General features: G+C 39.2%; 1 protein-coding gene across 1 annotated transcript in view; it reads right to left on the bottom strand.

Moving 5' to 3' along the window:
• The window catches only part of EXOC4 (exocyst complex component 4), a 643616-nt gene that overhangs the window by 110813 nt on the left and 520385 nt on the right, over nt 1-12418 (bottom strand). The window contains exon 13 of the mRNA XM_016222252.2: nt 10916-11071. Coding sequence (XP_016077738.2) covers nt 10916-11071 — 156 coding nt within the window. The remainder of the gene's footprint in view (nt 1-10915; nt 11072-12418) is intronic.

The following is a 12418-nucleotide window of genomic DNA, read 5'->3' on the forward strand; positions in this document are numbered from 1 at the left end:
TTGGAAGAAGGCTGCATGGAAATGCTCCGTCAGTTTGAAGACGAGTGCGTCTTTCTCTAGCCAAGCCGCTCAAGCCTGGCTACTAAGTTTTCTTTGTAGGATGTTGTCAAGTAACAGTGGACACAAACAATAAAGCTACAAGGTTTTTTCTGTGTGCTAGGACTTCCAGGTGCATGCTGTTTTTATGCCAGGAGCCACCATAAATTATGTATCTACTGAAATAGCAATAGTTTTCCATAAAGAACATTTCTTAAGCTTCAAAACAGATCAATACATAGGAATAAAATAATGAAAAATTGCTTATCATAAATTGAACATACACTTTGGTTTTTCAACTACCAAGAATGATTACAGCTTTAAAAGTCAAAATTTATATAGCACTGAACTTTCTCGTCTGAGTAGTCCAGCTTATTGCCCCTTCTGGTTATTTCTCAACTTCCTACGATTTCCTTTTGAAGACTCTAAATCTAGTCAGAAGCACAGACATTAAACAACTGATCTCAAGCAAAGGCAGTAACCCCAAACGAAGCAACTAAGCGACAGGTCTTCAAGGTCTCCTGGAACAGAGAGAGGGAGGAACTGATGAGCGGGAAAGGCTGTGGGGGTCTTAGGAGAAAGACAAAGAAAGAGATGGGCCCTTCGGGCAAAGTGAGATACTACAGAGAAGGGAAAATGCTTTGCATAAAACTGGCAGAAAGGTGAAGATGGTTTACAATGACGACTTTTATCCGGGGATAAAATTATGTTAGAATGACAGTGTATTTGTAGAGAACTGCTGAACCGGCAGTGAACAGTCACAGGGTTTGAGAATGTGTGGGGAAAACTGTTACGCAAGTATAAATTTCGAACCTCAGTAATAATCACTCGTGGTTAAATAAGCTATAATGAGCAGTGACCCCCGGTCCCATCCCTCCTCATCCTTAGTCCTGTGCCCCCAGAAGAAGTACCTACAACTTAAAAATTATTTGTTTCTAATTCTTCTATTGGTTATATCCACCTCATTACAGAATCTGTGGAAACTGCTACTTGCTGATATGTTAATTTTAGACATTTTATTCTGACCTGCTGCTCAGTGGACGGCTGAGGAATTAATTAACATACTATGTCCCCTTTCCACATCCCCAATGATCTCCCTTCTCCTTCCTAATATAGGTATATTATGATTTTTAGTTTTTACAGTGGTTTTAAAAACATATTTAGACATAGCTTTACCTCCAGCAGGAGCACTCACCACACTATAAAATGCTTAGCTGTTTTACTCCCAACAACTATGGGCTCCCACCGCAGGGGGTGCAGGGTGGGTGTGCAGGGGACAGGGTTTCAGGGAGATGCTGTGCCAGCTGGTGTCTGAGCTGAATCTTGACAGCTGAACTGGGCAGGCCCAGGAGGTGGGCGTGGGAGGAGGGAGGGCACCCCAGGTAGAGCAATGGGCGTGGCAAAGACACAGCAGTCAGTGGGAAGGGGCACGCGGACCAGGGCCCTGAAAATGTTTAATAGGGAAAGAGACACGGGTGAAAAGGCCAGGGCTCCTTCCTGACCTGGGGGCAGTTCAAGCCCGCAGCAGAGACAGACTGGGGAAGGGGCAGCAGGCATGGCCTTTCCCCAGTCTCCCTGCGCCTACTCTGGCTGGATAACAGGGGTCCTTCCCTCCGCAGTGGCACAGAACGTCATGACCAGCCCACTCTCTGAAGGGCTGAGTGGGACTAAGTTAGAGGGATTAATTTCTCCCTTCATTAAGAATGGTATTAAATGTACACCTACCTGAAAAATTAAATAATTGTCTGATCTAAAATTAAACAAAAATAAAATGTAGAAGACACTCTATAGTGAGTTTCCACGATACTACCAGATGATTATAATCCTCAAATAACTGTCTAAATAGACTAGCATTTACGTACTGTATAGGAGAGGTTTTTTAAGGTTTTTCCTCATTTACTGCCAATCATGCTAACAAGAGTCATATCATTTTGATATAATAACAAAGTGCCTAATTCAATCTTCTTGAACATTAATTGATATGTTTGTAGCTGAGTCTCCAGTTAATTACCTGTCTTTTCTGTTTAATCTTGAGATTTAAGTCTGCGTCTCACCCGGCCTGGCTGGCAGTGTCCTACATCTGCCCGTGACCTTCATCTTGTTTCATTGTGGGGAAAAGAACATTTTAGCAAAGCATTCTCTACCTTTGTACTTATTTAATATATTCATGTTTTCTGGTTCATCTTTCCTTTTATAATTATATTTTAAAGTAATATTAAACAGCAGAGATAGTGAAATAAACGTCTCCATTCTAGTGAATGTTTTGTTTAAGCTAAAGCCTTTATTTCCTGCCCCAGATCACTTATTGTTTCTTCAAATGTATCCGAAGATTCTTCAAAAGCTGTAGTTATCTGGAAACTCGAACAGCTGTTGCTTAGGTTGCTTTGAGAACTTTTTAAATTTCCAAGTGGAATTTTTAAAAAAATTTATGCCCTACTTTATTCATACCATGTTTTACATCTAAATACGTTCCTAGGCACAGCAGATTTCTGCTTCTTTTAATTGTCTAATCTGAGCTGCATATAGAAACTAAAGGGGTATAAAGACCTACCAAAGGCAAAACATACACACACAAACAAAAACCCCTCTGCGGACTGGAACTCGGGCTGTGAGCTTCTGAAAGGAGCATGCTGCTGGACATACAACTTTTAGGGAGAACACTGAAGGCACTTTCTCCCAGTAAGGCAACTGGCTCATCAGTCCTTACAGTTTGTTATTTTCATTGAAGAGGGGGTGATCCTTCCTGTTTTTATTCAGCTTCATTCGTTCAGCATTTACGGAGGATCTCCGTCCGATATGCGTTAGGGTTCCAGAGAGGAAGGTACAGCGCAACCTGCTTTCTGCTTCTCTTATGACTTGTCCTGTAGTCTCTCTTCCCTATCGGGACTGGGTCACCCTCTACCTGGAACCCACATAATTTGTTTTATATCATTTTTATGTTTTCATTACCTTTGTATTGTCTTCTTTCTCTTTTCAATAATGATCATTTTCTTTTATTTGATTAGGCAAACATAAAACTCAGACGAAAGATAAGGCAATTAGTTTGAAAGCACCTACGTCCCTGGTTTCAATATATTGCCACCCCCCAATAGCTGGATATTCTGTTACCAACTTGTTACCGAAAGGGAGGGAACCCAAAATGATATAATAGAGGAAACAGAGTACAATGGGCACTAGTGATAATGCTCTAAAGCTAGGGCCAAAGCACCCATGTGATACAAGCTTGTGGCATAATAGAAAGTGGTTAGCATATCAGTCAAGATGATGCTGAACACTGGAAATGAAGCACTAAGGCGAAAGTCCAAAAACACAAATTCCTGACCCATTTTTAGGCTGGTTGAGCGCAGTGTGGTAGCTCTGGGGGCCAGACCACCTGGGCTCAACTGGCGACATCATTCCCTGGCTCTGTGAAATGGGGAAGTTACTCGTTTCTCTGTACCTCAGTTTCCTCATCTCGGGAATGGGAATAGTAGTGCCTGAAGGCTCATAATGCTTCTGCACAGTGCCGGGCGCGAGCTGACTCCAACTGCTGTAACCGTCGAAATGGATTGCACAGTCTTTCCAGAAACTTAGTTCTCTCCTGCCCACCTCTCTGGGTGCTAGAGTTCAAGACTAATTTGTAGGTTTTCTATTCAGGGGTGGGCAAAAGTAGGTTTACAGTTGTTTGCATGGGAAAATAATGAAATAATAAACAATAATGCAAGAATAAACTCTGTTTCTCATAGTCACAAATGTATTTTTTTTTCCACTTTTACCACCAGAAAACTATGGTCCAGGCCCTGACAACTATATCTATTAACTTTAGGATTTTCAATCCTGCTCTAGAGAAACGATTCTTATTCTTTGATATTCTGGGGCCCTGAGTGAAATGCGGCTAAAAGATTTTTAGGACAGTGTTTCTAATACACATGGCCCTGCAACTCCTAGACAACCCCTGCTCACCGCCTTTACTTCTCCCAACACCTTACCCCTTCTGTTAATACATCTCCAGAAAGTAGGGCTGCTTTTATCAGTGGATAGTCATTGATCTCAAAAGGAGAAATACGTGCACGTATGTGACACGTGCAAAGACAATGGCTAAAAGCCTGCTTTCAGCTTCTGGGGAACAAAAGGATATTTGCTATTTTTCTTTTTTCTATTAAAGCTCTGGCTTGATCTATTTTCCCCCCCTCTATTTAAAGTTAAGCCTGGAAATAATACATTTTATTTTTTAGTTAAAAATAAGAATGGGAAAAGGCCTTGTTTAGTAATGAAGGGAACATGACCTTTATTCAATGCAAAGGGCACAGGATTCTGTGTTCATCCATCTGCCAAATAGCCCTCTAAGCTTTAAAAACTAATTATAGGAGGCGAGTGTGACTTTTCAGTCTTTGGCTCAGCCATGCTCCTTGGTACTCAAGTGGGCAGAACCCGGGCTCCCTGGCACCGCGACCGCGTTGAAGTATCAATGGACTGCTCCCTACCACTTACTTCCGCTTCAGCTTCTAATCAGGACAGAGAACATGACAGACCAAGAGGAAAGAATCAATCACATGCCAAACAAAGCAGAACTATAATATTACTCTTCTTCTGTTAAAGCAAATATAATTTGTTTTCAAACCATATCTACATGCAAAAATGTGGACAAATCTCTCAGGCATACTGTCCAGCAAAACCAGATACTGTAATTAAATTTATATAAAATCTGAGGACAGTAAAAACTAAACTATAGTGATAAAAGCCAGAATAGTGGTTCCCTTCAGAGCAGGCCTCTGGGGTCCTGGAGAAGTTCTTTATGTCGATCTGGGAGGTGGTTACGTGGTGTAATCACACATAATAATTCATTGAGTTACACAGCAAAGTTTACTTTTTACTTCATATTTAATTAACCAAAAATTTAAAAAAATATGTATAATTTGTTTTTCCTTTAAATTTAAGATGGAAAAGTGATACAGTTAAGGGGCCAAGACAAGAGTAAAGAAAGCTAGGGACTCGATTCTACCCCCCGCCCCCTAAGTCAGAAGCGTGGGCAGCACACGAAGGCGCATCTCTGACCAGCAGGCTCCTTCTGGGCAGGGCTGGACACTCTTCCCCTCAAGTCCCAGCTACTGAAGAGAGCTAATAAAACGGATTGAAAATCTTTGCAAACATGAAACACAATTGAGTGACATCATAATAAGCCAAGGGACCGCAGAAAGAAGACTTACACTGATTTAAAGTAGCCTGAAAAGTTGAAAAGAAACAACTTATCCTCCAGAAGGTGCTTCTAACACAACTATGAAGGTTAGAGATGCAATTAAATGAGTCTCCTAAAGGGAAGAAGTGGGAATGTGCTTGTCCAGACGTCTTAGAGAGCTGGCAGCAGGAAAACGTGGTGGTGAGACTGAGAAAGAGTGGAGTCCTGTGGCCCGACCCCGTCCCGAAGGTCAGTTTAGTTATTTTTACTGGGGGTTCCAATCCATCAATGTCTCAATCATTCTTTACCTCTCTTGAGAGAAAAAAATTAAGAGGCTACTCTCGCTATTATGGCCATGACAACCTGATCTAAATTAAAGGGGCGTGGAGAATGGGCATAGGAAATAAAAATTTAAGAGTTTATAATTTATTTCAGATGCTGGGGAAGAAGATATTCAGCACAATAAAGGTTTTATAGAAAAACATCTCTGTGACTTGGGTATAAACTAGGATTTCTATATAGGATACAAAATGTCTCATTCATTAAAAAAATAATAAATTTGACTTATTAAAAATTTAGAAGTCTGTTTATTAAAAGATACCATTAAGAGAATAAAAATGCATCTTGCAGAGTGGGAGAAGATGATATCTATCTGTCTATGTATCTATCATCATCATAAAAAAGACATATCCAGATTTATAAAGAATTCCTACAAATCCGTAGAGAAAGGAAAGAGAGCCTAATTAAAAATAAGTAATAGATTTGAATAAATATGTTAAAAAGAATATTCACATGGCCAGTAAATTCATAAAAATACGTTAAAAGATGCTCAACTTCCATAGTCTTGAGAAATGCATATTAAACCAATGTGAGATACCTATAAACGTACTAGAAGGCCAAACTAAAAGGATGGAAAATATCAAGTATAGATGAGATATCGAGCAGCTGAAACTCATGCACTGCTATGAGAGGGCAAGTTCTTACTCCCACCCTGGAAAGCGGTTTGGCAGTGTTACTAATATTAAACATGTGCATAGCCTATGACCCAGCAATTCTACTCCTATAATAGAACCAAAAGAAATATTTATATGTGGTTATCAAAAGACATATAGAATACTCATGGGAGCACTATGCAAAAATAGTTCCAAACTAGAAACCACCCAGGTGCCCATAAGTAGTAGAACAAATGACTATATATATATCCATACTTATGCAAACAAATAATAAAGCATAAAAAAGTGATGTATTCACACAATGGGATACAATATAGACTACTATAGACTAAAAGGAACTTATTCACAACAGTATGGATGAATCTCACCAACACAATGTGGAACAAATGGAGTGAGTCATAAAAGAACACACACTGCATCATTCCTTTTACAGGGAATCAAAAGACAGACTGAAGTGATCTATGAGTCTAGGAGTCATGTAAGGACTATTGGGAAGGTCAATAGTGACCAGAGGAAACCTAAAGGATCCTGGTACCTATTACTCTGTTTCTTAATCTAGGTGTTGTTTACACAATAAAAGTGTGAAAATTTACCAAGCTGTGCCTTTGATATGTGCATACATGTTATATATATGTTCAATAAAAAGTAAACTATAGTCCTGCCGGTGTGGCTCAGCAGTTGAGCATCCACCTAGGATCTAGGAGATCTTGGTTCGATTCCTGGTCAGGGCACATGCCCGGGTTGTGGGCTCAATCCCCAGTCGGGGGCATGCAGGAGGCAGCCGATCAATGACTCTCTTATCATTGATGATTTTTATCTCTCCCTCTCCATTTCTTTATCTGTGAAATATATGTATGTGTGTGTGTGTGTGTGTGTGTGTAAACCATAGGTAATATAAGCAGAGAGATGGAAACTCAAAGAATCAAAAGGAAACGCTAGCAATCAAACACATTGTAAAAAAAATGAAGAATTCTTTTGCTGCACTGATCAATAGACTGGGCATAACCAAGGAAAGAATCAGTGAGCTTGAAGAATTATCAATAGAAACTTCCAAATATGAAATCTAAAGAGAAAAAAGGGTGAAAAGACAGAACAGAATATCCAAGAACTGTGGAACAATTGCAGAAGGTGAAATGCGTGTATAATGCAAATACCAGGAGTAAAAGAAAGAAAAAAACAACAGAAGTATTGCAGCAATAATGACAGAATTTTCCCAAACCAGTGATTTACACCAAACCACAGACCCAGGTTGTTCAGAGAACACCAAGCATGAAAAACACCAAAAAATATACATCCAGGCATATACTATTCAAATGGCACAAAATCAAAACAAAGAAAAAGCCCCTGAAGGAAGCCAGAGGAAACAATCACCTCACCTGTAGAATGATAAGAATAAAAATTACATGGGACTTCTCTTCAAAAATTATGGAAGCAAGAAAAATGACGTGAAATAGTTAAAGTATTAGAAAAAAGGAATCACCAACCAAGAATGCTGTCTGTACTCAGTGAAATTCTTCTTCAGATGTGAGGGGGAAAAAGTCTGTCTCTAACAGACAAAAACTGAGAGCACTGGTCACCAGTAGACCTGCCTCATCAGAAATGTTAAAAGAAGTTAAAAGAAGGGAAAAGGGAAATGATATAGGTCAAGAAACTGGACCTACATTAGGAAAGGAAGAGCACGAGAGAGAAACAATAAAGGAAAATATAACCTTTTATTTCTCTTACTCTTAATTGATCAATAGATAACAGTTTGTTCAAAATAATGACAACATTGTATTTAGTGATTATAGCTTGTGGATAAATGAAATGAATGAGAACAGTGTCACAAGGAGCAGGAGGGAGGAACTGGGAATGTTGTGTTACAAGGCACTTGCATTCCCCATGTAGTGGTTCAGTGTCATTTGAAAGTGGACTTGGATTAGTTTAAATGTGTGTTGGAAACTCTAGGACCACCACTAAAAACAGTAAAAAAAAAAAAAGGTATAGTTTATATGTTAACACAAGAAAAAATGGAATCCTACAAAATGTTCAATAAAAATCATAAGGCAAAAAAGCACAATCTGTAAGATAAGAAAATCAATACGTTTGAATTCAATTAAAGGTGGGAGTGGGGCGTGGGGGGAGAGATTAATCAGAGAACTTATATGCGTATATGCATAACCTATGGACACAGACAATAGTGTGGGGAAGGCCTGGGGGGTGGCAGGGGTGGATGCCGGGTGGAGGGGATCAACGGGCGGAAAAAAGGGGATATCTGTAATACTTTCAGCAATAAAGATACATTAAAAAAAAGAAAAGAAAAGATGGTATCAGAAAATTTTAATGGTAGTAACAGATTAAACATTCTCACTTTATTCTTGATCTTAGGGAATAAGCATTCCGCCTTTGACCATTAAATAAGAGGCTAATTGTAAGGGGTGAGGAACAGAGGAGCAGGTCTGTTTTTTAATAGATATCCTTAAATTAAAGAAATTCCCTTTTTGACTTCTGGGAGTTTATTTTTATTATGAATAAAGGTTGAAATTTGTAAAAAAAAAATTAAAAACTTCTGTTCTACAAAGGACATTGGGAAGAGAATGAAAGACAAGGCCCAGAGAAAATCTCTGCAAAACATATCGATAAAGGACTGGTATCCAAAATGCACAAAAAACTCTTGAAACTCAAAAATAATAAAATACACAACCGATTAAAAAATGGGCAAAAGATCGGAATAGATATCTCACCTAAATACATATATAAAATATATATCTATATATCTATCACATAGGCATATAAAAAGATGCTCAACACATGTCATTAGGAAAATTAAAACAATGAGATACCACAACACACCTATTAGAATGTACCAAATTCAAAACACTGACAGCATCAAATGCTATTAAGGATGGGGAGCAACAGGAACTCTCATTCATTTCTAGTGAGAATGCAAGTGGTACAGACAGTGTGAAGACAGTTTGGCAGTTTCTTGCCAAACATACTCTTACCATATGATCTAGCAATTGTATTCCTTGGTATTTACTCAAATGAGTTGAAAACATACCCACACAAAAACCTGCACATGAATGTTATCCATAGGTGAATGGATAAACAAACTATAGTATGTCCATACAATGAAATATTATACAGAAATTTTTTAAAAAGCATTATCAAGCTACAAAAAGACATGGAGAAAACTTTAGTGCATATTGCTAAGCAAAAGAAGCCAATATGAAAAGGCTACATGCTATATAATTACATGACATTCTGGAAAAGACAATTATGGAGATCATAAAAAAAAAAAAAAAAAAAAAAAATTAGTGATTGCCAGGGGTTCGGGGAGAGGAAGGCACGATTGATTAGGCGAAGCAACAGAATTTTTAGGGCAGTGAACTATTATTTTGAATGATACTGTAATGGTGGATACATTCGTTATACATTGATCAAAACCCATAGGGTGTTAACAAACAGAGAGGACCCTAATGTAGACTACAGACTTTAGTCAATAATAATGTATCAATGTTAACAACTGTACCACACTAATGTTAAAAACGGAGCACAATGGGGGGCGTGTGAGGGGATTTATGGGAAGTCTGTAGTTTTTGATAAAATTTTTTATAAGCCTAAAATTGCTCCTCCCCCAAAAAAGTCTATTAATTTAAAAAGTAAGCCATAATATACAGGTATAGTTTTCTTATATTAAAGTAACTGGTTGACAAGTTTCTCTGAGATAATGTGAATAAAGAGAAATAAAAATGCAGATAGGAAGGCTTTCGATTAAATTACAGGCGACTTTTTGAATATTGTGATTGGAGAAAGCTTTAAATGGCACTATAGCAAATTTTCATAATAAAATGTTGGTGAAATATGGCACCACTGTATATAAATATGGTTAACTTTGTGACCAGTGAAGACCTATTTAGCTATAGTTGCAAACCACATGAGAAAGAGAGGAGCCTACATCAGTCTTACGATAAATTAAAAGGTATCGGCCATTACTTCTCTTATTCTTTCATTTGTCATTGCTTCTCTAAAGTGCTTTTATTTTATTTGCACTATTTATTTATTCACTCAGATAGGCAAAGACAATAAGAATAAACTTAATTTTAATGTTAACAGCATGGCACCTCCATTTCCCCCGCTTTACAGAGTAGGGGGAGCGTTTCACTGTGGCAAGCCCTGCATGGAAAGTGAGTTGCTTCATCAAATTAGGCCCTAAGTAAAGAATTTAAATTGTACTCAGGTAAACACTGAGTGATAATGTTGAAAGAGAGACCTTGCTTTTGTCAAAACAAGCTGAAAACTGTCAGAGATAATACAATGTACATGAACAGACATGGGAGGCACATTTGTATTTCCAGAAATTGCGACTAACATTCTGTGAACTGAAGAACATGCTAAGAACTGTAACATGCTCTGTATGGGCGGCAACTATTCTTATTAACTGTCCGCCATATGCCCAGGGCATGGTGCATAAGGTGAAGTCAGCTTTGCTGAGTGAGTGAATAAATTATATTTGTCCCCTAGGAGGGGAGGATGATCTGCAGATTGAAAGATGCTTTAACTCGACTTAGCACTGCTCCCAATGTGACTCACCCATCCTGCCTTCCACAGGTCTGAGCACCAGGCAGACTTGCATGGGAAGCGAGGTGTATCAGGATGGAAATGGACTTTACAAAGTTCGGTTAATTGCTACTTGATATTTAGAATTGGCCCAAATTTCGCAAAAGACAGAACTGGCTAAATAGATGTTTTCCCTCCTCTTGTTCAGTACAACTTAGGAAACAGCTTTTACCTTATGAAATCTTCCTCTTCTTCTCTCTTTGGCCTCAGCTGTTTGGGTTGAGCCATGTTAATCCAGTTTGGTAGAGATTTCAGGAGTCGGCTGATATCATCATCTTTTGCCCAAGATGCACTGATGACAAGTTTCTCTTCCGATTGCACGATGCCCCTAAACACAACCACAGAAAAGGCGCGTCAGCACATTGCTTAGTATCTGGTGAGCATTTGTCACCTACCTTTGCTGCACAGAAAAGATACCTCATCCCTCTCTCCTGTTAACATAACCCATTATCCGGGTTGGGGCAGTGACACCCATTAACAGGTCACATTACTGGGAACAATCATTTCTAGATTTCATTCTGAGATTCTTCATTGTTGAGTAATCATGAAAGCTAATAGTATTAATTACTCCTGCTATATCCCTTAGGATAAATAAAAGTGCATGGTAGATTTTGGGGGGATCTTTCAAGAAAGATGTTAAAAAGAGTGGAGCAGCCATATAAAAGAATGCTATCAAGTGACAACATAAGCGGTGCCTGAAGGGTGACAGTGTCACAAAGGGTTGTCCTCTGACTTCTTGTTTAAACTACCAATTAGTTCTACTTGAAGTGATCTTTGAACTATGGACACCCCTGCATTCAACTCACCACCATAGAGAAACCTCCCACCCCTGACGTCGGGCAGCGTCTCTGGCTCTCTGCAGTGGGCTGTGATGAGTGACCTTTAATAGGACCTGAGGGTTAGATGGACACTGCTCTCACCAGAATGTACTTGTAAAGTCACCTTAAACATTCAATTTCAACTTAATTAAAAAGCTTCTCTTTCTGTTCAACGTCTTTGTCCCTCTAGCTAATGTGAATGGTCTAAAATCTTCACCACCAGCTCCAGGTGACAGAAGTGACAGTTATTTACGAAGGGAGTGCTCATTAGCTGGCGCCCCCTCTGAAGCGGACAGGGCTCCAAGAGGTTCCCCTCCCGCTCAGGCAGGGATTTGTTCTGGTATCAGGGCTACATGGGAGGACACCCCGCAGTTCTCGCGTACAACCCATGCAGGGTGTGCTCTGTGATTTAACCCATCCACTGCTTTTTGAGAATTTTTCAATTAACATTTTTCATTTCCATATTTTCTGTTTAGCTCTTTTACAAATCCACTCCAAAATGTCCTGTTCGAGTATTATGGATTCTATTCCTTTGTCCCTTCGAATATTTAACAGCAGCGATTGTAAAGCCCCCTCCCATGGATCTATACTTGGCAGTTGGCCTTCGGATGACAAATGCCCTTTGCTGCGCCTCCCTCTCGTCCTCAGGGTGGTGAGCTTTCTCATGGGGTCTGTGTATCATTCTGCAAGCTCTGCCTCAGTGGCATCTGTCTCCTGCAAGAACCCACATTTGCCTTGAGTTTTGGACATGTTACTTTTAGGCCGTTTGCATTGGTCTCTTCTGGATCCTGTGGGTTTCACTAGTTCTAAATAAGTTTTTAAGGTTTTTTTAGCTTAAAAGTTTCTCTCCTCACACA

The sequence above is a fragment of the Miniopterus natalensis genome, chromosome 10, assembly GCF_054644295.1.
Source record: "Miniopterus natalensis isolate mMinNat1 chromosome 10, mMinNat1.hap1, whole genome shotgun sequence".
Classification (NCBI taxonomy): Eukaryota; Metazoa; Chordata; class Mammalia; order Chiroptera; family Miniopteridae; genus Miniopterus; species Miniopterus natalensis.